The sequence below is a fragment of the Haplochromis burtoni genome, unplaced genomic scaffold, assembly GCF_018398535.1.
Source record: "Haplochromis burtoni strain Fernald_Lab_line unplaced genomic scaffold, NCSU_Asbu1 Contig_106, whole genome shotgun sequence".
NCBI classification, from domain to species: domain Eukaryota; kingdom Metazoa; phylum Chordata; class Actinopteri; order Cichliformes; family Cichlidae; genus Haplochromis; species Haplochromis burtoni.
This window is the reverse complement of record NW_024582467.1, coordinates 184,357-212,327: the sequence shown is the minus strand read 5'-3', so window position 1 is coordinate 212,327 and position 27,971 is coordinate 184,357. Positions and strand designations below refer to the sequence as shown.

General features: G+C 40.0%; 1 protein-coding gene across 1 annotated transcript in view; it reads left to right on the top strand.

Moving 5' to 3' along the window:
- Nucleotides 1-865: 865 nt before the first annotated feature.
- Nucleotides 866-27,971, top strand: part of LOC102290703 — an 80,159-nt gene continuing 53,053 nt past the window's right edge. The window contains exon 1 of the mRNA XM_005949670.2: nt 866-2,007. Within this exon, the coding sequence (XP_005949732.1) occupies nt 1,897-2,007 (111 nt within the window). The 5' untranslated portion in view covers nt 866-1,896. The remainder of the gene's footprint in view (nt 2,008-27,971) is intronic.

The following is a 27,971-nucleotide window of genomic DNA, read 5'->3' as shown; positions in this document are numbered from 1 at the left end:
TGTGTGTCCAACTTTCCTTATAGTGGAATATAATCTGGGGATAAGGAATAATTTTACATCTTTTTTGGGTCATTGTCAAAAAGCTTTAATCAAACTTGTTTTATGTTTTATGTTTCATCCACCTAAGTTAAAATTGTGGCTCTATAACCGTTTAGGCAGGGGCTTGGTCCTGTGATCCGACTATAACTTGGAAAAAAAAACAGCAAGTGTGTGCACACACAAAAATAAAGTGACAAATCAAAGAATCCATATCTGTTGAGCTTCCTAGAGGTGTCCTCCTAGTGGCTGCAGAGAAAGATTGTGGTTTGTGAAGCAGTTATTAGTTCTGGCTGTGTTTTCTAAACCCAGCCATCCACCCCAGCCTCCAACATAAACGTGGCGACACCTGTGACATCTACAGATTCTTTATACTTGAATTTCTGCACATCATTTGGGAACTTAATTGTGTAGGTTTTCTTTTTTTCATAATGATTAAAATTCCCCAGGGAAGATGATTTTGCTCTGACATGCATGTTAAGAAAGACACTAAATCACTACATGGTTCAGTTTTACTATCAAGTTTTAATCCATCCAGTTAATTCAAAGGCATTAAGGGTTAAAGAAATAACACATTCATTTGTTTCACTTTCCTTTAAGCTCTATTTCTCCGTCTTTCCTGTCTGTGCATTTCCTGCTTACCAGTAGGTGGAGCTTGTCTCCTTTGGCTTGAGAAAGCGTGAGAAGGAGGGAGAGAAGGAGATGATTAAAGAGAGAAGAAAGACAGCAAAAGGAGAGGCAGAGAGAGAGAGAGGGAGGGAGGGAGGGAGGGAGGGAGGGAGGGATGGATGGAGAGAAATGGGGAGGGAGGGAGTAGAGAGCAAGCGTCAGCACTCCATGTGTTAAAAGGGCAGATGGTAACCGCGGGTAACTGAGGAGCAAACCACTCTGCTGGCCACAGAGCAAGAGATCAGCGGAGAGAGGGAGATAGAGGGAGGGAGGAGAGTGAACACATGCAGCGCAGCAGAGGAGAGGAGCATCTGAGAGGAAGCTGCACGCTTGCTCTGACAGAAAGAGAAAGAGAGGGAGGAGAAGACTGAGTACTTCTTCTCCACACTAACAAGGAGGCAGAGAGCAAAAAGAGGGGCAAAGACAGAGACAGAGGAGATGCTGAGATAGTAACAGGAGGGGGAAAAAGTATCCCTCCCAGCCACTTACAGAGATACAGAGACAAAGAGGGAGGGAAAACAAAAGGGGCTAGAGAGATTGTGGAGTGAGGAGAACGGACGGGAGATAGTTAAAGGAACTGCAAGACTGATCAATAAGCGGCTGAGATTTCGGGAAGAAATTTAGACTCAGCGAGAAAAAGAGAGAGAGAGCGAGCGAGAGAGGGAGTCAATGACAGGGAAAGATTGATTAATGAAAGATTTGAGCAAAACATCTGGAGAGAAGGAGACTTAAAGAGAAATATTTAAGAGGAGACAGGGGCATCTAGCGGAAGGCAAATTTAGAAAAGAAAGGGAGAAGAATTAAAAAAACATTTAGAGAAGGACAGGAGGATAAGAGTGGAAAGAAAGGGGAGCAGAGGGTGAAATATTTAAGAAGAGACAGAAGCTGAGGGGAAATGAGCAGGAGAACGCAGAGTTAAAGAGTCACTGGCAAAAACTTAGAGAAGAGAGAGAATAAATCAGAGCAGCAGAGGGAAGGGAAACTGCGCTCATCCTTTCTTCTTTTTTATTTCCTCTGTCCCTCCTCTTCTTGATAAAACCTAGGAGGGGAGATGAAGTGCGGAGAGAGTTGAGTAGTACAACATCAGAAGAAGGAGAGGAAGCAGTTTTCAAGGGTTTTTTTTGGCAAAGTCCAGATAGATCAAGAGAGTTATAGATAGATATTTAACTGCATGAAAGAGAAGTATATCCAATGGCGTGCTACTACATTGTGATCAGTTCCACCCACCTGCGTGACGGACAGCTGAGGAGCATCAAGGGGGTGTTCAGAGGACCAATAGGAACCAATGGCCAAAGAAACACGGTAAGACCAAACAGTTACTTCTTTTATAGATGCAGAGTTTGCAGAAAAGAAGGGAAAAAAGTCACATAAGTGTAACTGTGTTTGACGTCCAGACTATTGGAGTCTTTCTGGTATTTGAACTCGAGGCTTTTTAGTGGCGGGAGGTTAGTTAGATTCTGTCTACATTTAATTGGCATAAATCCAGTTTAATCCAGAGTTCAGATGTGCAGCTATTAGTGTTTTAACTTTCCTGCAACAAACACGTCCAGGAAATCATTACCTCTAAATTATCATTAGTTAAACCACTCCCACTCACTTGATTGTCAGCTCCTTCATCATAGTGTTTGTAGAGTTAATTAATTGCCACTTCCATTAGGTTAATTGACTCGGTATTGGAGGCAGAAAGATCCAGATGGGGGTGGGGAGGCTGGTGCGGGTCCCCGTCTGTTGCACTAAGAGCTTCTCTGGCTCAGAGTCCGTGCTTAAACATGCCCAGGATTAGATTTTTTTCCCTTTTAACCTTTCAAGTGTTTACTGATTGAGTTCAGTTAAAAAGTCAGGTAGGTGTTCTCTCTTTACATTTGCATTTATCCTTAGTTTGACACGCCACTTCAGCGCTTTTACAACAGCACTCTGTTTCAAACACATGCACTTGGATCATTTTCACGCAGTTTTCTGCACATCTTGTAGTGTAAATTTCACCTTTATCTTCTTATCACAAGCCTCCTTATGTTAATGAAGTGGGGAGTATCTAAAAATAAAGTCAGATAACATTTAGAGACAAATTAAAACCCCCTCGCTGCATTTTATTAAAACCTGAATGAAAATTAGTTATTCAGAACGACTGTGGTGTCATGAAACTGTGTGGGATGCTTCGACCCGACCAGATGAGTCACACGCGTCTTGACTTTTTTTTTTGGTTCTCTTAACTCAGACTAAACCTTGTACTTCATTCGTACTGACTGTTGCAGGCAAACATAATTACTGAGAGTCCTTGTAGAGATGCACCAAAGATTCCAACAGGCTTCAAAGAGACACATCACATGAGACGTCAAGAGGTTGTGTAAGGGCAGAACTACAGTAAGCTCATTAGGCATAAAACACTTGCTGCAAGGTTTAGAAGAAATAAAATTAGTCTGTCATTTTAAATCAATCAAAAGTTTCACGCTTAACCCTGGCATGGCAAAACATGGCTGATATTATGTTCTATCAGCAAAAGCGCTGATGGGAGCTGTGCATTGGCCATTACAAATCAATTAAAAGCCAGCGTTCTGCTGATAAAGAAGTCATTTTAAATCTCTACTCCATCTCTATCATGTGATAGGACTGTTAGATCATATTTCACCTGTGTCAATACTTTTAATAACAGCCATTGATCATAAATGACGATGGCTTGTCATGGTGAAATGATAGGGTTATAAGTCTTCAGGAGAGCCCGGCTGGACAACAGAAAATCAACAATGCATTTGACTTAGCGTGCAATTAACTAGAAAGCACAACAGAGCCCACAGCAGTGGTGGAGCGCTGTGCAGCCAAAGCACTGTGGATTGTGTTATTGTGTTTTTAATAAAAAAGCAACAATGCACAGCCTAAGTTGTTAAAATTAAAGTGGATTTAAGTCCATGCACACTGCACCAGCATGTAATGAAGCATTAATATTAAAGCCCTTAATTAAATTTTTGTACCATCGCCTCCAAACACCCCCCCAACCACCCTTTTTTTGTGTGTGTTTACGCTCTATATTAACTAGAGTGATATAAAGAAGTGATTTCTTATCAAACACTTTTATCAGCAATGCTATATCTTCCAAATTTCCTAAAAACAGAGTGAGGAAAAAACAACAGGAAAAACAAAGCCTGCGTGTTTATCTTTTGGGGATTTCTGCTTGCTGAATCTGTCAGTGTTTCTTAAGAACTCGACAAGTTATTTCTTAGTGTCCTAAAAAAACTGCGACTGTGTCTTGTGATTTCACCCTGCTGTGACTGAGGTTTGGTTAGGCTAGAAAAAGATCACAGGTTTTCAAAGTAAGGGGATTTTTGATGATACGGTGACGATAATAAACACTTGACTGACTTCAAGGATAATTATGGTCATGGTTAGGAGATACTAATGTTGTTTTTTAGGTCTGAATAGTGAGTGAAAGTGGAAAATCAATGACTGCAATATAGTATTACTCTTAAGAATACTTGTTCATTGGCTTGCTGGATCTCTGTGGGTTCACTGGATAGGCTCATCCAAGACCTGTTAATTTGGCCAGGAAACAGAGGAACAGAACAAAGGAAGAGAGAAATGTTATCTCTGTTAAATGCTGCGTATGTGTTGTTGTTAATTAAGTATCGTCTGAACCTTGACTCACTGTTGATGTTCGGTGAAATCCAACAAAAAGATCATCCAGCAAACATGACGTTTAGTTTGTTGTTTGTGGTCTCTCCGTGCTGTCTTTATCTCCAGTTTCCCCTCATAATCCAATCATTTGCGCTATTGCAGCCGCTCCTCCCTGCGCCTGGGCTCTTCCTGTTTGAAAGTGAGTTCTTCCTCCTCACTATTTCTAAGTTGTTGCCCATAAGGGCTCGTCATAGTTTTATGGTTCCCCTTCTAATATTGTAGTGTCTTTATCTTACAATATATAGTAGAGTAAAAGACAAATAATACATTAAACGAATTAAGCAACTAACCTTTGCTTAACCTCTTACTACTCATTAAAAAATAGCTGCTGTGACTTTAGTCCCTATTAACCTGGATGACTGAGAACCTTCACAGACATCCCTATTAACCTCTTTACATCCAGGGGGTCTCTGGTGATCCATCTAAGGTTAGGGTTAGGTTTGGGTTTTATTTCTGGCTCATGCTAAATAGACCAATTTTTAGGAACTTCAAATTAAGTCTCAAACAGATTGACATCAAAGTTTGTCTGCTGTTTTTTTCATTTGGATCCTCCATGCAGACAAAAACTCTGGGCTCTAAACCCATAGTCTGGCAGCACAGTTTATAGAAATAGGATGTTTATTTTAAAAATATTACTACACTGTACTGAGAAGCAGTTTGAAATCTGGATATATCTATCTTAAAAATAAACAGATACTGTGCAGGTTATCGAAGTGGCATAAGTCATGTGATGGAGAAATATATTCTGTTTCCTTTGAATGTTATTTTCTTAACTTTTGGTTCTATATTGGTGTACTTCTTTCAGTCCACTAACTATTAAAGAAACTAACTTTCACTTCAGTTGTCATACTATCTCTTAATCAGTAATGCAGGAGTTCTGTTTGAGCTGTGCATTTTTGGTGAAATGTGTTGAATATTTGGATAGAACAGGACAAAGGATGAAATGTACTACAGTTGAACATACACTGTAATATCTGTTCACAGTGGGGAGATGGGGGGGGTATGCCTGGTCTGAAAAAATGCTTAGCTGGGTGGTATGTGCCACATGAATGTCAGGACTAAGGGTTTCCCAGGAGAAGATTGTGTTGTAATGAGATGATCAATTTTATTCACTTCAGCTGTCAGCGGTTTTAATGTTTAATCATGTTGAAATGAAGTTCATATATTTATTTATATATATATTCTTATATATATATATTGTTAAGTTATCTTCTTGACAGGGCCTATTTCCAACTCTTTTCTAACTAACTTCATCACTGAAGCCACATTTCTCATTAAAGACTGTCATAAAAAGCAAAGAAAAAAAGACGATCACTTACTTCTAACACATTAATTATTGTGCTTCATTAAATAGATGACAAACTAATGAAGCTGTTATAGCACCTTCAACAAGTTAGAGCTTTCAGACTTGTTAAATGATATCCAACTAAGAAAACATAAGGTAAACTTTCCACTGCTAACAGAGTACCATAAATAAAATGTTCTTTAATTACCCACACAAGCAAACGGTGGCATTTCAGAGGCACGTATTCAACTCTGTTCGTCACGTAATCCAGGAATAGAAAGCTATATCAAGAGTTTTAATTGGCAAACAACCACACATGACTATCACCAGTCACCTTGGATCCTCATATACCCAAGCTAATTTTATCCTCAAGTTCTTTAGCACAGCCAGGTCTGATGAAATTGCATGAAATGATGAGGTTTTAAAAATTCAAATAACATGGCCTGTGCACAGAAAATGAGAGCGATATGTTTGCGCTAGCACAAAAGAATTGCATGAGAGAGACATGGGCAGAAATAGGCAGCAGAGTCTGACGCCAAAATAGTGTTGGGATCAGTAGGATGGATGACTTTCTTTCAACTCAAATGACTCAACTTGACTCCTCGTTTAGCAAACAATATTTTTAGCATTTTTTTGTAAAGCATGATCAAAAAGTTACCTTAAACAGTTTGAATTACTCAACATAACCTTTTCTCAGTGTTGGTCATATCAATTACATTATATTTCAGTACAGTTATCCAGTTATCACCCATCTTTGGACACAATCTGATGACAGCTACACACCTGTAAAGTTTTAAGAGTGCATTTTGCATGGCTGAGTTGCTACTGTGGTGAAGACATCTGTCCACAGGCAGACAGACAGACACATATTAGCATCTGCTAAAATGCCCAGTAGAGTAGGTGTCCTCACGTCTGGTGGGGAAAAATGGGCATGGCGTGGTAGTGCATTGGTAGTCTTTAGGTGCAACACAGACCTTTGTAAACCCACATATAGATGTTGTAGCTGTGTACTGTCACCAGAGAGAAGTGTCAGAAATATATCAAACAAGCAGCGATGTTGTCTACTTTATGTTTGTGCAGTTGTTGATCCGTCAGCTTAAAGAGAAGATGGAGGTCATAAAGAATGTTTTGTAGAGATGCGAGTGCTTCTCATAGAGGGTTTTTTGATCTTTGATGTTTTTTTGTGCTTCTTCCTCTTAATGTTAAACTCTGTGGTTGTTTTTATTTCTGTTCAAGCCAACTTTTCAACTAAGCAGCATGCTAGTGTTATTGCCACTGGGCAACTACAAAGACACCATGGCAACATGCGAGTGTGTTTCCGTAGCTTCTGTATAGGTTTAATTTACATAGTGTATCTCCTTGCGTTGCCAGAGAGCTACAGAGATGTAGGAGCATACATCTTGAATGAGAGTACAGATCAAGACTTATCTCCCATTGTTTAAAAAAAGTTTGAATCCAGCCCTACAATGGCTTCCTTCTTTTGCCTTGCCACACCTCTTTCTTGAGAACTGGCTAGCGAGTAACATTTTGGATAAAGGTTGAGATGAGAGGATCTGTCCAGTAAATATTAGCATATATTAGCATGTTAGCATAGCTTAGGAGCGAAACAGCTAGCCTAGCTCTGTACCTCCAGGCTGACTATACCATGTTTTTATTTTATCCATGCTACATTACCAGCATGCATTTTTATCCACCCCGATCAGCAACTTCTTTTTGAAATGTTTTATTATTTTTTGGGCATGTTAAGCTTTTATTCATGAGGACAGTAGAGAGAGAAAGACTCCAAAGGATCAACATGTCTGAAATTGTTTAAAGAGCACTCAAATTCAGGACACCATACGGCAAGGTGGAACATGGGTCGCCTGCTGAACAAGGTGAGCTATAGCAGCATCCCTCTCTTCCTGTTTTTTCAATCATTATCGCCAGCAGATGGACTTTCTCAAATGTCATGAAAATGCAAGACTTTAATTTAATTTTTTCCAACCATGCTGGCTCAAAATTGAGGTTCAAAGTTCAATGTTGCGCATGGAAACAGCCGCTATGAAAACAATCTCACTATGAGGTCCATCTGGAGCTTTTAATCACATTTGACCTTTTGGTGAGATTATTTTCTCAAGTCAAACGAGTATTTAAAAATATTTTGAAACTGTGGTAAAATGTTCCAAAGCCCTAAAAAATGATCATAGGCATATCAGGCATCTAACTTTATTGCATAAAAGTACCTTGATTACAGGCATCTATCATGTAAGAAACACCTGAAACTATTATGCAAAATCCAAACCTTGTGTAATGCTTATAATAAACAGCATTTTAGTCTTATTTCCTCAGATGTTTGACACCTTTGTGTCCGACAGGTAAGCGTTTCCCTGCTGCAGAGAGAAAACACATCTCACATTGCATGCTGATATCACCCACTTCGCTCCTCTTCAAAGGAAAACAAATCTTTCTAACACCTTGAATCAAATGTTTTTCTGTACCTTAATTGCTTTAAGGTGCAAAAGATATTTGGGCCTGCCGCCTGTGTTTCGCTCTGTGTTACTATTCATGCTGTCCATGAAGGTCCTAAAGCAACATTTGAAATCATTCAACAGGTGTACATGCATATCGATTTTCTGTCCTTCATCACGCGTGTGTCTGCTTGTGTTTTAAATGTGTGCTTTTGCTGGCATGACAACGACACCACGGTGACATTAATTTATGATTGCCCAGCTGTCGGGGAATTTTTCACACCTTTCCCAATATCAGTGAGGCCGGCGTTATGTTGCTATAGAAACATTGATTCCCGGAAGTTAAGTAACGCTTCTTTTCTGCACCCCACTTGGCAAAAAAGGTTGACATGAACTTCCTTTTGAGTCTTTGTTTTTTTGTTTTGTCCGAAGTTGCCGCTGAGGATGTGACAGCGTTTTGCCCCGGAGCTCCAGCAGCATAGCTCCTTAACTCTGGACTGTTTTATTTTCTTCATCAGAAGTCTGCATTTAGTGCCGAGTGTTTTCAGTTAAAACCACAGGTGCTGCAGACTATCTTATAAAAGCAATAATGTCCTTGAGCCGCTGGGTTATTGAGCAGTATACTCATTTGATGCTATCGGCTATTTCACATCAGGCCTAACAACACCCAGGACAATACTACACCATAACCCACTGCCTCTCAGCTGTTAACGCTTTAAACCTGTGTGTTTTGTGTGTGTGCCCTATAAGATTTGAGCTAATTCTCCAACAACGTGGCTCCACGCTCCATAAATTATCACAGAGGAGGACACTGCGTGCATGATTTGTGCGTGTGTGAGTGTGTGTGTGTGACTGCGTCCGTGCATGTGTGTGTTTAACCGTTCCAAGTTCATCTGGGTTTCAAAGGGTTACATGTGTCTGCGTGTGCAAGCATGATCTGTGTGAGTGCGTTCAGCTGTTGTGACTTGCATGGCATGAGTGTGTGTGATGGAGTGAGTTTGTGTATTCGGTAGTTGTGAGTACATGGTGTGCTTCATTGATGTGTGAAACATCAGCTATGACTGTGGAGCCATCTGCTCCAAAGGGAGAGATAGAGTGCAAGTGTGTGTGTGTGTGTGTGTGTGTGTGTGTGAGTGAGAGAGAGAACGTATTTTTGCTCTACATGCATGAGTGGGTTTATGTGACAGTGCAGTGTATGTACGAGTATGTGTGTGCACTACTGACTACTTGCCTGAACCAACAAGTTGCTGCTTTTTTGTGCATGTGGGACATCAAGAAGTTTCCAAGCTGATTCCCGCTCAGCTAAAGTATCTAATAATTATTTCAACTCCTCCTCAGGATGAAACTTTGTTTCTGTCTGCTTCTGTTAAAATTTACATGCCAGCTTTTTTGTTTTGCCTTAGATGCAGTCTGTCGTCTTGAAATTGCATTCCCGTGTAACTAAATTCTTTTCACATTTGGGCTGGATTATGTTCAGAGGCAACAATTAGATTCTTTTTGAATGAATGAATGAATGATGCATCACATGTATGAACTGCATCGCTGCCAGCGGTTTCCATGTGCGCAGTTTTTTCATTTTGATTGAAATCGTTCCAACTGAAGATTTCCCAAGTGCTGACATGTGATATGGTTTTCATACACCTTCGTGTTTACATGCATACACTCATTTGATCTGAACGGTGTATGAGCCATAGGCTGTGCAGAAATTTAAATAAGCAAATTTCACCATTTAAAAGAACATTTCACATTGTGAGATTGCAGTCTGTATGAATATAATTTCTCAGACACGTGGCTGGTATTTCAGAAGCAAAAGCAGACTCAGTCAATGCAGGCTTCACAGGTGCTAAAAAAAAGACGCAGACCTTGCATTTCTCAATTTTGAATTACATCTTCTGATTACAACATTGAATTAACTAAAGGAATTTGTCTTATTAAAAAGACACAAGTTGGAAAAAATGAAAAATTGATAAAAATGCAGCTTTGAACCACTAGTTTCTCAAGAGAGAAATAAGCAATTATTTAATATAGTGGCTTTTATTGATCAGGTGTGTGTAAAGTAGGAGCGAAATTTTGAGTTTACAGTTTTACCAAGAATTACATGCTGTAAATTTTTTGATTAAGTAAAAACAGGTGAGTGTTTTGCAATGAAAAACCACTAAAGGGTAGTTATTCTTAGTTAGCGTATTGTCTGTCTTGTTAATGTTGGTTTATGTTGGTTTATAATGGAGCACTGTAACAAAAAAAATAATTTCCCCCAGGGATCAATAAAGTATTCTGATTCTGATTCTGATTACACAATGTACTAAAGCACAACAAGTGCACTGTTGCGGAGCAAGTTGTCTTCCTCCTGCTAAAAATAAAATGCAGCATTTCACACAAAGTGGAAATCCATGCTTGGGGTGCGTAAATGTGCATCTCTTAAGAAGCAGCAACACCTGTGATTGCAGCATCCTTATTGTATAAACATGATCCAACTTTGATGGTAGTGCACATAGAAAAAACACAAAAAAGTGAAAGAAGTTTCTATTTTCTTCTATTTTCTTAAAACATTTTGTTGTTAGTTTTCCATGGTTTTAATACGTTTTAGCTTACAATCCAAGACACTCTGTGACAGATCAACTTTGGAAAGACATGATTTGCAAAGTCCACAAACTTTGAAATGTTCTATGAAATGTTGGTGAATCTAATCTCATCCCCATTAAATCCTTCCCTTCAAATAAAGCTAGAGCCTCTCTACATGTAGCCAACTGCAGAGATTCATGCATATATGGTGTTGTTCCATCCGCACACTGTAATTAAAGTAGGTTCCCACTGAACTATGAATGAATGAAGAGCACAATCTGCAGGAGCATGCTTTGTAGAAAGACAAAGGGAAACATCTGGAGAAATCCACTGAGATTTTAGAGGTAGTGGAAGAGATGTGGGTCTGAAGAGGGGGTCTCTCTGATAGCTGCTAGTTGTGGATCATATTTCTATTTATTGATTATTATAGATCTCAGATTCTGCAAACACTACTATACATTTATCCTTGCGTGCATTTGTACCATTATACTGGATTACAAAGTGGTTGCCACCCAAAGTCCTCCCATCTACCCAGATGACTATTACCAGCTGTTACCCGTTTAATTTAAACACACTGCTGCTCTTTTTGTTGCCTGCACTGTCACAGCCATCACCTACACCCCCTAATGTCACTAGTTTGAGCCTCCCCCATCATGGATTAATTTTCATGTCTCTTATTGTTCTCAGCCAAGAATAATTGCTTTTATTTAGTTCTTGTCAGCAAAGGGATAGTATAAAGCAATTCTTGTATACAATCTTGCTAGAAAGTCCAGTAAGATGACACTTCAGAGTTTTTCACAACACAACTTCTAATTTGCATTTTACTTTTTGTTTTTTTATTAGCACTAGGTGTAGAGAAAAGAAGCTCAATCGACAGTTTTTTAATATCAAAATGTGTGCTAGGGTATGGTCACTCCGGCTCAAAGCAAAATTCAGATGACTTGAAACAGGTCATAGATGAAAAGGATCGGTTCAGTTTCAAGTTTCAGTTTGAAGAGAAGAGAAGTAGTATAGATGTGTTTTGTAGCCCAGGGTTGCTGCACTCCTTCCCCTTGGTTTTGGTTTAACTTTGTTGTATACCGATTACCATGTGTAGACCCACGCACCTGATTGGTGTCTACTTTTGAACCATATCCCACCCTCCAATTCTTAAGTGCTTCACCCTTCTACCTTCCACCATCCCTGATTTGACCGGTGCCCTTTTCCTGTGCCCCAACCACACTCCAGCTTACTGCAGCAGCTGGCTCAGAAAGGCTGCCAATTTGTCATTAGTGGTAGCTGTGATTTAGAGAGAGCAGCCTGCACTGTTTCATTTCTCTGTGTTGCCAGCCTAAGAGGTTGGAGTTACTTGTTTTGTGGTACTTGGGTTAAAATTGAATGTACCTCAAAGGGCTTTCTGATTTGCTTGAAGAGCATGCACTTGCTTGTTTGTGGTTTGGACACTCAAGGCTAGGTTTGTAAAACACAAAAGTGGAAACAATAATTTGCCAACACTTCACGATTTACGTGAAATGTCGGCATTAGAGTGGCTTCCTCAAAAGAGGTGCCTGGCAAAGCTCATGTAGCACGAGGAACATCATGTGTAGGAATAATCAGCGGGGGGCCTGCAGAGCTTGATCTGCCGTCTGCGATGTTTGTGATATATTAATTACACGTGAAAGGCTTATTTTCACATAACTGTTATCAGGGTGAATTTCAGAGAAGAGGATTGCTTCACATGCGTCAACCTGTATTGCTGAACTTTATTCTCCGCCTTCATTAAATGCTTCTGCGGAAGACGGCGAGTTCATTCTGCATGACTTGACCCGGTCACATTCCTTTCCATTGACCTTACAGGTTTTTGTGCTGTCAGTGCTTTTAATTTAGCCGATGTGGCCCTTTAAGAAGAAAAACACCCTGAGAGATTAATTTCTCATCCGAAGATGTTCTTAATGAGTTCTGGAGTGCTGAATGTTAAAGTATATATTTATGTAGCATGGCCGTTACTCGATTACCATGGAAACTGAGGTAGCATGTTGGAGGTGAGTGGGCGTCAACGCGACTTGGATGAACCCTGCAAATGTCGTGGGAGGGACGGAGAGAGAGAGATAAAGTGACAGAGGAAATGAAAGCAGATGGAGAAAAGTAAGAAAGAAACGCTGAAATGAGGTAATGTTTGGTTGCTATGAGAAGTTTGCACGTCCTGCTTTTCACTTCTTTCGCTTGTCTCTTCTCATCTTTCAGTCCGTTCCCCTAGTCTGAAAAAACATTTGCACACTCATATTTTTTTGTCTTCACTCGTGTTGTTTTTTCTCTCCCTTTCTTCATGTTTCCTCTCATTTTCTCCTCTTGTTTCAAAAACACTTTTCCTCTGAACTCATGCATAAATCCTTCAGTCATTCTTCAAAATATGCACATGCCCTAAAACTGCAAGTAGCCACCTTAACAGTACTCGTTGCTGTAGGACTCCTTGTTGATTTTTAACATTTTGCCCGCATATCATGTGCACAAATTAAAATTTTTACAGAAACTTCAGTAAAAAAGTGACCAAGTCCCAGAGGTGTGGACTCTCCAAGGACAAGTTGTTTATTTGAAGGCAGGCAGAGGCGTGGAAGTAAACAAATTCATAGGACTTACTGGTAAATTTGAAATTCCGCTAATAAACTCAGTCATTGGTGCTACTCCAGAAAGAGTTTCTTCTTTGGGTTGCCCCCCAAAACATTCCAGTGACGGTATGTCGTATGAAGACAAAGATAAAGATGTACTCATGCTTGGTGATCTGTATTGTGTCCAAGCACGTTTGAACCCCAAAGTCCAGTTAGTTTGTGTTACAGCTCCTAAATTCATGGCTGAAAGAAACAAAACATACCAGATACAACAATGCTGCTGTTCTTCAACAAGCTTGTATTGTAATGATGTATAATACTTACAAAGAACAAATGGAAATAGAAAGAGATGGGAACCCTGGGTTAAACTAACAAGAGAGGAAGGAAACAACAAACCAGCCATGCTATGGCTTTGGCTTGTCTCGGGACGTGCTGGTAACTCCCAACTCAACGTATACTTAATAAACAAAGCTGTAAAAACAACCAAAGGATAAAGATGTTTTTGAAGAAAATTAGGGAGGAGGCAAGTTGCTCTCCACCATTCTCCACCTTCTCCAGGATTATATTCACACAACCAGTGTTCAGCAACCAATCAGAATAAATAAGAGAAGTGGGGGCATAGTTAGGGTGGACCTGGGCAACTCCAGTGCTTCCTCAGCTGCATTCATGAAGCTCAGCTGAAAATTGGTGTGTTGATTAAATAGTAGATCTATAAATCACACACAGGTCCAAAAATGGCCCCAATTAAGGCACAAAATCCATAAAATCATGAACCTTAACAACAAGCATCCCTCTATGTGAGATAAAGAGTAATGAAGATATGGAAACTGGGAGAAAAGGGATAAAGTAAAATATAGGGAGTGACCTCTGAAGCAAATTCGAGCCTGGAACATTAATTACAGTGTCTGTGAGGGCCAGTGAGGGAGTGGCGATAGTCGTGTTTGGGTACGAGGCAACCAACCCTAGTGTGAGTACACCTTTAGATTCAAGCACCACTTTAGTTGAATGGGATAGGAATGTACTATTTATGCTACCATTTCTTCCTCCTCTTCTTAACTTGGACTCATCCTTTGCTCTTCCACATTCTCTCTTTTTTCCCTCCCTTGTTTGTAACCTGGCTGCTGGTTTTTCCTCAGCTGCTTCTGCCCTCACCTTTGATGCTTCTCTGCTCTCTCTTGTTTTTCCTGCATGTCTCTGCACTTTGCTTGCTCTCTTCTCTTTCGCTTTACTTTTCTCTTGGTTTTAACAGGGCTTTTTGGGTTTTGTCACCCTCTTATCTGTGTCCTCCCGCCGTCATTTATACTTATGTACTAATCTTACACCCTTTTTTCTCATTTCCTCCTCAACTCTGCTTTTCATTTCTCCACTACATCAATCCCCACCCACTTCTCCCTCATTTTGTTCTTCTTTTACTCCTTTTTCTGTTTTCACTCCTCAGCACTTTTTGTTCTCTTGTTTAAACCCAATCTTTGCAAATTTGCCTTCTGCTCATCTTTTTACTCCTTATATTTACCCATGTTTAAGCTTGTTCTACCTGTTCCTCTCCTCTCCGATGAAGCATTTCCAACCTTGCTTTCAACTGATCTGTTTCTGCTCTCTGCTCACCTTTCATCATTATATGCCGCTTCTCTTATCTGCCTTTTCTCTCTTTCACCTGCTTCCTCTCTGCCTCTCCCATTGTTACCTTTACACTCCTTGTTTTCCTTTCTTCTCTGCCATCCTTTATTTCCCTACCCTCTTCTCCTTCAGATTCTCCTTCTTCCATCACTTCTCCTGCAATCTCTCCTCCATATCCCTTCCTCCTCTCATCACCTTTTCCTGTTTATTCTCCTTCTCTCATTTTATTTCCTTTGCTTTTTTTAAAATCCTGCTTTCTATTCATCCTTTCCTGCATTCAGTTCTCCTCCTCCTCTCCTCTCCTCTGCACTCTTCTCCCTTAGTTTAGTGAGCAGTAAAAACAACGATAAAATAATAATAAAAACAACAACTGTCCCGTGATTATAAACCCATCTCCATCTGGATCGCTCACACCGCCACACAGACTCACGCACACACCGAGCCGAGTAGGAAGTCAAACAGAAGGCCAATAAGACACGCTTGACTGGAGGCGACTCTACAATGTGTGTGTATGAGATGGGGAGAGAGATAGAGCGAGACTGTGTGCGTGAACAGAGAGGGTATTCACTCCTGTCATTGTGTGAACCTCGTGTCCTCGCAGCCGCAGGAAGATGAGATAAATCCTGAAACATTTTTGTCGATACTCAAGGGAACGTTTCAGACTAAAGACACCTGGAGGTCAGGGAGTGATGCCGGGCTAAGTTAGTAAAAACTGATAATCAAGTGGAAATCACTGCAGTGATGTCTGGTTGTACCACTGAAACTGCAAATACATGAGTGAATGAAACATTTAAAGCATTTTAGAAGATCTTTTAACATTTAATTACTGACTTTAAGTATTTATCGTTACAGAAGCGCATGTGTGTGTTAATGTGTCACTAAATGCGCCCGGGGGTTGGGGGTTATTTGGTGGCATCAACCCCAGTTCACATATTTACCATTTTAAAATATAAGTGTCCTAATAAATGATGCTTTTTTTAAGTATATATAACACCCACCAAAGTAAAATGATCTCCAGCTATAACATCAAAGAGATGTGCACATTCATGAATCAATACTATGATTTAATCATGTAATGAATAGGAATCTGCATAAGGAATACTTGTGCTTTGCTGTCTTAAGCATATTTGGATGTTTAAGCTTTTAGACAATTACTTAAGTAGGATTATTTAGGTAGGATTTTGCTTTGGAGTTTAAACTGGTGTGAAGCTTATTACCTTTCATGGTCGTCAAATTTGTATCTAATGATTTCTACATTTATTTATGATCAAATATTCTGATTTCCTTTGAATCTCCTTCCTTCTTAAATCTTCTTCACATAAAAAATGCACATTCAAACATACATGCATTTATTAATACATGTGTACAAACATGCAGATTTGATTGCAAGCATCATTGTGAACCATACCCTGAAGTCATGCCACAAAACTAAAACATGCACTCAATGGCCTTTTTGTCACGATGACCTACAGAAATTCAAATTAAGCATTGGAATGGGGAAGAAAGGTGATTTAAGCAACTCTGAGTGTGGCACAGTTGTTGGTGCCAGACGGGACAGTCTGCGTATTTCAGAAAGTGCTGATCTGATGGGAATTTTCCAAACAACTATCTCTAGGGTTTACAGAGAATGGTGGGAAAAAGAGAAAATATCCAGTGAAAAGCAGTCCTCTGGGTGAAAATGCCTTGTTGATATCAGAGGTGAGAGAAGAATAACCACATTGCTTCAAGCTGATAGGAAAGCAACAGAAACTCAAATAACCACTCATTTGAGCTGAAGTATGCAGAAGAGGCTACAGTTCACACGGGCTCTCCAAAAGTGGACAAGATAAGAGTGGAAGAATGTTGCCTGGTCTAATGAGTTTTGGTTTTTCAGGATTTGGCATAAACAGCATGAAAACATGGACCCATCCAGCCTCGTATCAACAGTTCAAGCTGCTGCTGGTGGTGTAATGGTGTGAGGGATATTTTCTCGGCACATTTTGCCCCTTAACACCAACTGAGAATCATTTCAATTCCCAGCCTACCTCAGTATTTTTGCTGACCACCTTCTGATGGCTGCTTCAAGCAGGAGAATACTCAGTGTCACAATGTTTAGATCATCTCAAACTGTTTAAATTTGCTTTACTCAAGCAATGTGTACCTAATAAAGTGGCTCTTAAGTGTACATTTATATATAGAGAACATAGCAAAACATAGAGAATAGGAAAAATTGGGAGCTATAACAGGTTAGATGGGAAGAGACTATGGAGTGTACAAAAACATCAAAGTTATTCGTTGATAGTATAAGTTTGACTTTTACAGTATTTTTTAAGTGAATGTAATAAGACCTGATAAGCTTTTGGATTAAAAATGTAAATGCAGTTTCAAATTTAAGTGGATGATTTGTCACTGGAGAGGTGGGTTAATGTAAGGACTGACCTCCTCAGTGAAACTGCTGGGGCCCAGTTTGCGAAGCAGCGGTGCAAAAATATGGCAAAAGGGGCACATCTGGTCATAACTGCCCCAGGGAAGCCACAGTGGAAGACTCCAGCTGAGATATGTCAAAATCTAAATTTAAACTTTAGCCCTGAATGCAAGCTGTGATGGAAAATGTTCTTTTTGATCCAAAGTTTTAAAAACAAACCAAATAGGGTTTGCAGACTTCACCATTTCCAGGAAATTTGCTTCGAGTTTTCTATAGATGAGGAAAAACACTTTTCCTCAGCCATCATCCCAGTTTTCTGAGAAACATGTGGTAATGCAGCACCAACAGCACATGTCACCGTGACCCAGCCAGAGACTCAATATCAATCATGTCCTCTCCAGAAGTCTCCTGTCAAAAACATCTCTCCACAAAAATATGTCTGTCAGAGAGTCGACTAACACACACAGAAACACAGCTCTTTTAAACTCTCCCTACATGTAGTAGTGGACAACAAAATTTTGTGAACACATGTAATCAGATTACATTTTAATTCTCCACCATTTTCCAGGCAAACACTGTACGAGCTGTGTGGTTTTATGTTGTGGAAACTAATAATGGTGAGACTATTTGGAGTGTGCTTTGGGATAAGCGGTTTCTTTCGTGTAATAAGATTCTCTATTTGATGATCTGTATTTAACAACTTTTTAAAACTGTTTTTACGTTTGGTATAAACACATTTAAGATAATAAGTAGGAAGCACTGAAGCAAACAAAGACTGAAGAAAGCAATGATACTGTGTGGCCTCTGATTATTTTTTCCTATCTGGTCATCATCTGCTTTTTGCATAATTACTTTTGCTTTCATCCAATTAAGACATCCCGATATTGTCTGTTAAGTGCTGCTGGCCTTCCAAAAGATCATTCAAAGCATCTGAGTTTAAAACACGTGATTCCCCTGATTTTGCTAATCTCACGAAAATGTATATTTATTTGTATTCCAGTGAAACACTACAAGATAATGAAATGGAAGATGTCCTTTTAGTGGGCCATGTTGATGTGCTTGAGATGCTTTCCATGGCCAATAATTGGTGTTATCACCACTGAATATAGGTCACTATATGGGCCGCATTTCTGGCAGTTAATCATCACTTCTGGCTTCTTTTGTGTTATTCACAAGCAACTAAACAAATAGCTCAGACATGAGAAAACCAACACAGCTTAACATTTTTAAGGCTTTTGGAAACAGAAAGCATACTAACCTAAGTACTTAAAATTCTGCTGACAGTCTGCAAACATTAGTGCTGCCAGCATTAGGATGTGGGGCTTGAACCATGGAGGTTGCCATTAGGGACATCTGCCATTCTGCTGCCCACATCTACCGCTAGTGCTAATCCTTCTGGTCTTTATGATGCTTAAAGATAGCTCAGAAATATGAGCAACAAAAGGACCGAGTGGACTTCCACTGATCATGATATTAAAGCTGCAAATGTAATAATGTGGATGAAACACTTTTCTGCAGTTTTTTTGTTTTTGTCTTTTTGGATGATGTCATAGAGGGGAGATATCTCTTGCACTCAGCGCTGGCTTTGAGCACAGAGGTCCTTCTACCAGTTGTTCTGTCCTTCTGTTTGTGAAGATCAGCCAATGACAAGAAAGCTGGTGTACAGTGGGAGGAGCTACATAATAATTTTCCCCTTCTGCCCTGCAGATAATGTAAACTTTTATATTGAGGAGGAACTGAAGGGCTGCATCCGGTGCCTGATTGAAATAATTAAGGATTATTTTGATATTATTCTCAGTCTGAATAAATGGAACATGGTATTTAGGATATATTTTTTAATATATGAAAACATATTTCAGTGAAGGCATAAGGACTGATATTGACTGATTTTCTTCACTAAGCACAGAAAGGATATTTACCAGGTATAAATAATATTTTTCCTGTCTACCGTCCTTGAGCGAGGACACTACTACTACTCCTTTCCATTTCGTTTTCAGTCCCGAGCATAAACGAGAATATTTCAAAAATACTCGTTGAAGGTTTCTAAGTGTCCATTAAGAACAGAAGCTGTGCTATGAACCACTCCTCTTGTTATCTCTGTTTACTAGCTGTTAGCTAATGTCCAGTACAGCTCCTTTGTAGCAGAGCGGAGGGTGTAAACACAGATAAACCCAGATGACATATAGATGCCCTTGCTCTGGGGCACGTCGGCAGCGTCGGCCGCTGTTGATACCTGAGATCAAACAAGTAATTTCTTCTTCTTTTCTAAGAGGAAAAGAAGATAGCCAGATATTTTGGCACTCAGGGTCTGCTCTAATGACACTGCAGATGAGCAGATAGCATTGATCAGAATGACCCGTCTTTCTAAATCAATAGGAATGATCCCATCTAGATAACGTTACAATCAATAACACTCTCGGTATGTCTGTCTGTGTGTGTCTGCACTGATGACCTGACCTGTGTCTTTGTGATGCTACCTGCGTGCGTGAGGGTGCATTTGCCTGTGCGTATACGTGTGTGTGTGTTGTAAGTGTGTGTGTGCGTGTTGGGGGGGTGGGGTCGGGCAGCTTAAGGTCAGACAAGGTGAGGCGTAATGGGACTCTGACCAGATCCAATCTGGGACCACTTGTGGCAAAATGAATTGGCCTCACACACAGAGTCTATCCCTGAATGTCCGTGTGTGTCTGTGTGTCCTTCTTTGTCTTCTTGGTGTGTGTGAATGAGCGCCCAGTTGTCTATGTGTATCTTCGAGTGTGTTTGTATATGTGTAAAGGCCATGCTTGCTGTGGAAAACTAATCTAATTCTGACAGTTTCGCACAGACAAAAGGGCACATTTATTAAAAAAAAAAAAATCACGACGCAGCACATTCGCTTTGCACTTCCACACGCTGTGTACACACTCGCAAGCTGAACTCGGCAAATGTTTCACACACCAGCCGCCACTTTGTGACCGTCTGTGACAAGTGTAAAATGCCACATGATTGGTGGTGCTGCACTGTGGAAAAGCGTCTCCATTTCCTGCCTTCTGGTTCACTGCCTCGTGGTCGACCGTAGCAATGAAAGCTGAACCCTCGAATTCTCAGCTGGCTTTGTTGCTCCTTCGCTATATTGCTTCAAGAGCATTTCTACGTATGTTTTTTGTGTGTGGGACAGTGGTTTTTCTGGCACAGGTGGACATGAATCTTTCAGAAATATGGAATAAATACCCCTGAAATTACAGTTAACAGGTAATCTAAAGGTATATGACAATGGCCACTTGTGCTTAACTCTAACCTGAATTTTAACTGACAAAATCCCCAAGCTAATAATTGCTTGGAGGTTACAGTTACCCATTAATCTCCTTGTAGAGGGGAGTTCAGATAAACAGGTGCTGAAAGCTTCTGCACATTTGTATGCAACTAGGAATTGAGTGCGACTGTGTTTGTTTCTCAGGCCAGTTTGACTTTTTAGTTCACCTTTCTCATTGCTGTCTCAGTGCATGAACAAACACATTTAATGAACAATTTAGAGCTTCCTCTTCACTCGACCTGCATATGACTCCTCGGGTGCTCTAGGTTTTGGCGAGAGCTGAAGTCAAGTTATTATGTTGCACAAAATGCAATGCTATAGGACATAGCACGCCTCAGCACAGAGTGTAAATAGATTACACATGGTCTGTGTTGTGTCTGTCTACAACTGTGCCAGATGAAATGCCAAAATGGTCAGATACTGTCATAATTAAGAATTGATTTACAGTTAGATTTTATAATGCATAAATGAAACTCTATAATACCTTTTTGTTTAAAAAAAATCCACAAAAAAGAACACATATGTATTATGAAAATGATCATAAAAAAGGATTAGTAATCAGTCGTTACTGGACGATGATGGCAGTTATTGTTTACCTGACAACACTTATCAGAACAAGCTTATAACACTTTAAATAGTGGCATATAATCACTAATCTCTATGAACAGATATCTGCACATGAACATGTACAGTTTAGTTTCTATCTGACCTGCATAGTTCAGTCACACTGGGACTGACTTAGATTGCAGACAGGTAAACAGTCTGTGTGTTCAGCCAGGCTGTTCTCATTCGAGCCATCAATTAAGAATGTTTTGTCACAGCTGATGGCGTGACTCGTTTATGCACAACATGTCCTTTAGTGACAGAGTCTGATGTATCAGGTTATGACATCAGTGAGACAGGTTGGTCACTCCAGAGTAGACATTCGTCAACGTGCCAGGTTAGTGTTGCAAAGGCTCATACTGTAACCCAAAATGCAAACTTTAACAGTATATTTTGTTGCCTAAAATAAAGGTAAATAAAAGGGAATGAGAATTTCATTAAATCAGCAAGAGGAAAAATAAATATCACAAAAAAAAAGAGTCACTAAGTATCTCTGACAAATCTGCGACTATATGGACAAAAGTGTTAAACCACACCTCTTTGTCTTTGAGTTCAGGTGTTTTAGGTCTTGTTGCCACAGGTGTATAAAATTAATCATCTCATGAAAAAATAGTTAATTCCATAGAGCTCACTGAACTCCAGTGTGGTACTGTAACAGGACGCCACCACTGCAACAAGTCAATTTCCAAAATGTGTTCCCTTCTGCCCTGCAGACAATGTAAAGTTACACACGGTCACAACATGTGGCATGAACATCAGCACAAAAACATCAGAACAAAAACAGACAGTGTGCTTGGAGCTTCACGGGTTTCCACTGGAGATCAGCTCCTGTATGTGGCCCAGCACCACCCTCCAATCCTCAAACCCGTGCTTTTCCAAATACCCAAGCCAAATTTTAGGTCTCAGCAAAAGGACAGCGTAATTAAAAGTTCTAATGAACTGAAAATCTTTCACTTCTAAAACTTGCAGATGAACTGTGAAGAAGTCAGTTATATTGCAGAAATAGTCTGAGAAGTTTCTGTTCCGTAACTGCTGTGAATCAAAGCTGCTCTGTCAGCTCCAGACACTCAAACCCACAGAGGCTTAGCATTTGCTGTTCAAAAGATAGATTTCCAATTCCTTTTAACCTCCAAGTCACTGCGGTTAAAGGTGACTCCAACCACAAGATGATCATCTCAATGAATCAGATATCTCTCAAACATTTCCTCTTTGCCACTCTTTCGCCGCAGCTTGAATCTCACCTGTCTCAGATTTTCTAACGCCGCTATTTCCGGCTTCCCTCGGTTTACCTCTTTCCTCACCACGCACCCCCATGCAGCGTGGAATGTAAATAAACCAACATTGCGAATCCATAGCCAGCACGCACACTCACTCATGCAGAAACACACAGACAGACACACACACATACACACACACGCGCACGCAACACAGATTTGTATGCGGCAACGAGTTTCACTGTGTTTCTATTTCGGGCCGGTTCGAGTTCTTTGTAAGTCTGTCGCGCCGCCTTTGGAGTGTTTCTTGGTTGTAAAATAAAGGCTGCGGATACATGTACTTCTCCACAAAGATTTGTTAGCTCTCTCTATTACAATATATATATATATGTGTGTGTGTGTGTGTGTGTGTGTGTGTGTGTGTGTGTGTGTGTGTGTGTGTGTGTGTGTGTGTGTGTGGAGAGGGAGACAGAGATAACATTGTTCTCCCAGAAATCTATCAGCGCCAACAGGATTGCTTTTCCCCCCGCCTCGCTTTTTCCTGTGTTTCATTCCTGTTTCCATCTCCCCCGCCTCATCTCTCTCTTTCTATCCACCGTTCCCCCGTCCTCTCCTTCTTCCTTCCCTCTTTCTCCTCATCCTTTCTCAATTCTTTCTAACTCTCAAGCTCTCCCCAAACAGAGCACCAGTTGCACTTTATAACATCTAGTTTAGCAGCTGCACACCAAAACACGACAATGGATAGCCGAGCTAACTTGCGTATGTGTGTGAGTGTGTGTATTTGTGCACGAGTGCATCAGCATGTCTGCCAAAGCTATCTTCTCTAAATGATACTCTGCCTCCTCTACCCCTGACAGAGAGCGAGATATGAAGACGGCAGAGAAATGGGAGTAGAGGAGGGAAGTGGTGAGGCGGGAGACGGATGAGAAGACAGAAGAAAGAGAGAGAAACGGAGGGATGAGGGCGAAAGTGAGACGATGGAGGAAGATATAGAGACAGGGAAATGAGTGATAGAAGGTGAACAAGTTTAAAAAAAAGATGCACAGGGATTAACTGAGAAGGGAAAAAATTAGTTATGGCTGGTGCAGACAAGAGACAAGAGGGATTGAGGCAGGACGCAGCAAGGTTGTACTTTGCATTTGTCAGTTCAACGCCGCTATACTGACAACATATAATTTTCACATTTAGGGGGTAAAGACATACAGAGCAGAACATATGAAAGAACAAGTAAGCAGCATGTGAGAGCTGATGCATAAACAAATAAGCGTCTCTCACAAATACATGTTAGAGGCTGTTTGGTATGTAATAAAACTCCCTGAAACCTGAAGCTTAGAGCAGATAAAGCTACTGTGGCTATACTATAAGTTAGGGTAATTCTATCAAGATTGTAGATGGCAACTATAATGAAAACAGCATCTCGTACACATTACTCATTACTCAAGAGTTGTTTGCCAGATTGGATGTAATAAAAACACCAAAAATGTACCTTTTCTGATTGGTTGGTGGTGTTTGCTGGAAGTTGCTTGCCGTTGCTAGGTAAAATTGCTTGTACCATAAACCTACTAGTGATTGCTTTGGTTGTAAGCTGATTGCCACGGTTGCCTGTAGTTTTTCTTATTTGACTGAGAATACTCGTTGACTACTAGTTGAGTACTATTAAAACTTGAAAGATTGCTCTATATGGAGAAGTTTGCCCTTAAAATAACAATTGTTTTTCACAAGCTGCAACTTTTGACAGCATTTGTTGACAAGCCTGACAATTTTTAAAACTATGAACACAGCACTATGCTGGTGCCCAAAGCGATCACGAGTAGGTTATTACCACACAGCAGGAGAATACATCTTTTTCCCTAGCAACAGATGGTTGCTGGAGGAGAGGAGTATTCACTTTCTTTATTAGTGACTTTCCCAGCAACTGCCATCAACCATCAATCAATACTTACAACTCGCAGCCGGTGGTTGCTAGTGGGTTGCAGGTCAGTCTCTAAGCCTGTGAAACTGGAGCCTCATTCACTTGATCCTACATTGTTACCATTCACACCTTAAAGTTAGATTTAAGGGTCCTATATTTGAGTAGCTTTGTATCATCACAAAGGTTTCTATAAAGGAAGAATGTGCAGTAAAAATGTGCTGATGTAACACATACTTAAAACCATACATACATTTGTTTTTAGAGCGTCAAGTCGAACAAAACAGGTCATTTCATATGCCAGACATCGCTGATAATTGTTCCTGTTTGCTTTCCTGCTTGGGTACTTATTATTCGTATAAATATATTTTAAAGTTTATTAACAATCATTATTATTGTTAAATGTGGTTGTTGTAAATAGCTTCTGCAGTGGGTAACACTCTGGCTTCCTTGTGTGAAGTGATGCACCGTTTTTCTGTTTCTTTGTAGTTAGATTATTTCGTTTCACCTCTGCCAAGGTCCTTTGCTTTGGACTTAGAGAGCTGATAACCTTTTTTCCTTTGGTACTTTGTTTTCTGTTCACAATTCCTGAGTAGAAATGAACAAATACATGTTTTCTTTTTTCCTCCACTTCTCCAGTGAATGCCTACGTTTTACATGATGAAAAAAATCCAGTCAGGAAAGTGATGAAACGGTCCAACGGCACTTTGCTGGGTTTACATCAGTCCTTTTAGTTGATCTGTTTCTCACCAACTCTGTGTGAAAACCTGAATAATCATCTGCCCTTTCCCTTTGTCATCCTATTTCTCATTCCCAGAATTTATAACAGGTTCAGTTAGAATCCTTTCTTCGAACTCATAACCAACAATAACCTAAAGAACACACCTCAAGCTTACTAATTAACACATTTCATGAACAGTTTGTGATTTTAGGCAAATTACAAACTGTAACTAACCAACAGCAAACATTTCCATCTGTCCAATACATCTCTCCATCTCCAGCTATTACTGTGACTCTGAAAGCAACTGGCTGCCATTAGCCAAGACAGAATTAGAGCATTAATTCCCCCTAATACACAACTACGAAATGTCTTTTTCAAAATGTATGTTTGTGTCAGACAAACAGCATTTTAATTAATGAGCATTAAAACTGTTTGTAGGGAAATACCTGCACACAAGTTGCAGTTTAAGAAAATATAGATATTTTCATTTACACCCCAGAGAATATGAATTGTGAAAAAAATCAACATGAAAACGTTCCTATTAAACATGGACACATCTTTTCAACCTTTTATCCAAAAACTGTAAACAAAATCCTTTAAATCCTCATTATGAAATCAGTCTGTTATAGACTGCTGTATGCAATGGACAACCCCCCGCCCCCAAAAAACACTTCCATCTCCACTTCCATTCCTCCAAAATGTCAGCTTTTCAGTAGCTAACAAAAACACTTCACAAGCCCACGGCTATGTTCACTTTTTTCCTTTTCAGAAGCATGGAAACCGTGTTTTAGATATAGCACGATCAAACTGGTGATCATCATATTTAAATACCTAAATTTAACATTTTCTTATGTTTTTGGATCTCCTAGAGAGAGGGTTGGATAAAAACAAAGTAGACTTTACTGATTAAAAAAAACACACGCAGAGAAAAACAGAACAAAAATGGGGTATAGGTGAAAAAAAAGCAAGGTGAACCTAGAGCAAACAAACAAACTGTCAAGCGAGTACACAAAGGGCTGATTGGACACAGGTGAAAACAACTGAAGACAGGTGAAACTGATGAGGAACAGGTAGGCGGTCACAAAGGAGAGGAAGCTAATGAAGCAAAAACACTGCAGACACGGAAGGAAAGGCATTACCAAAGCAAAACAAGAAGTGAGAACAAGGGAAGACAGAAATTAATACATAAAACAGAAGAAGACAACAACAAGCAAATTCAGTTCTAATCACATTTAATTTGGAAGAGTTTTAGGTTGAACTGACTCACTTAATTGGTGCAAAATTTCTGGCTTTGAAAGTAGCTGACAATGTTAGGAATTGATTACCACAGACTGTATAAAAAAGATGGACAAATTTGTCACGTTTGAAAAGAAGTGCCTTTAACCTGCATTCTTTCAACTTTTTATGATAAGGTTAGTTTCAGGTCTTACTGATTATATTGTTCATAATGTGAGTTACGGTAGGAATAAGAGCAAAATATACATTAAAGAAGGGTTTACTTAGACAAGCGGTCACACTGGAAGTTTATTATATATATTTAACTGATACATTTCCTACATGTAGCCTCTTTTTTCTTCTCTTGTGAGAATAATTTGACCTTTTAAATACTATATGTTGACCTTTCAGTCACTAATTTTATCTGATTTTGTCTTTTGGTGCTCCTGAACCCAGATTAAAGAGCGTAACAAGATTGACCTGACAAAGTGAAAAGTGCCATCGCACCAAAACAACTGGATAAAAGAGGCTGAAAAGCTTAGCAAAGCTGTAGAGCTGAGTGATATTCATCTATAGGGGTCAAATGCACAAAAATTAAATGAGGGGCTCTTTCTTGTTGACTCAGCCCAATCTAATGCAAGAAACACAGCTGATTTACTGCCTGGCCCAAGTTGTATGTAAATGCAAAATTGCACCATACTGTATAGCATTTATTATTCACTGCTCAAATGCTTGAATTATACAGCCTGAGGCTCAGCTGACAGTGATTTATTGGATTAACTGCATTTATTCCACTCTGAAATTCATTACCTAAATCTGTGATGAAAAAAAAAAAAAACAGGGGTCTCGCTATTGTGGATTTAAGCTTTAAGTAATTATGTTGCAGGTATCTCATGCTAGTTAGTAAACCTTTCTAATTGTGGTATTGGATCGCTCATGCTTTGCTGCAAACCATTAACTAAATGTGTGAGGAGCCAGATATACGCTGTGAGGTAGTTAATTAGAGTGGAGCAACGCCAGTGGTTAAGACATCCCATAATATAGCTATAATGCCTGAGAGATCTCATGTGAACAGCCCCTCTGACTGGAAGGGAGCGACTCAAGCTTCCAGCCGCATTATCTGACGTCTGAGAAGCTGGACGTCAGATATTAGAAGCACCACAGCGAGATGAGACGATAGAGTGTTTTTCCCTCTGCTTCATCCATCAATCCCTTTCAGTGGATTTTGTCACAGCTTCCCTATTTGCAAAATAACTTCAGAATTTGGCTGAAACCCTACCTTTTCTCATCTTCCTAGGCATCTTTCTTTGTCATTTACCCACTTGCATTTTCCCTCTATCCTCCCCCTGTCTCCCTCCATCCCTCCTCCTATCTGTTCTCTCTTTGTGCTCCTCCCTCGCCTCTCTTATCAATTCATCTCCTTCTGTCTTTTTATTTCTCTCTCTTCCTTCCATTCCCTCTAGTTGCCTCTTAGAAATTCCTTAACGGCACTTTTCGTTTTTTTCTTTTTTTCAAGGAAAGACAGAGATTGATGGAGTGAACAGCAATAAAGAGACAGGGAGAGGGAGTAAGAGTGTGTATGTGGGGGGTATAATAGAGGGAAAGAGAAGGGAGGGAGGGATGAAAAAGGAGGAGAAGTGAAAAATCTCTGAGCCATAATCTTCACTCAGCCTGGAGAAGCTCTGCCAAGCTGACCACACACACACACACACACACACACACACACACACACACACACACACACACACA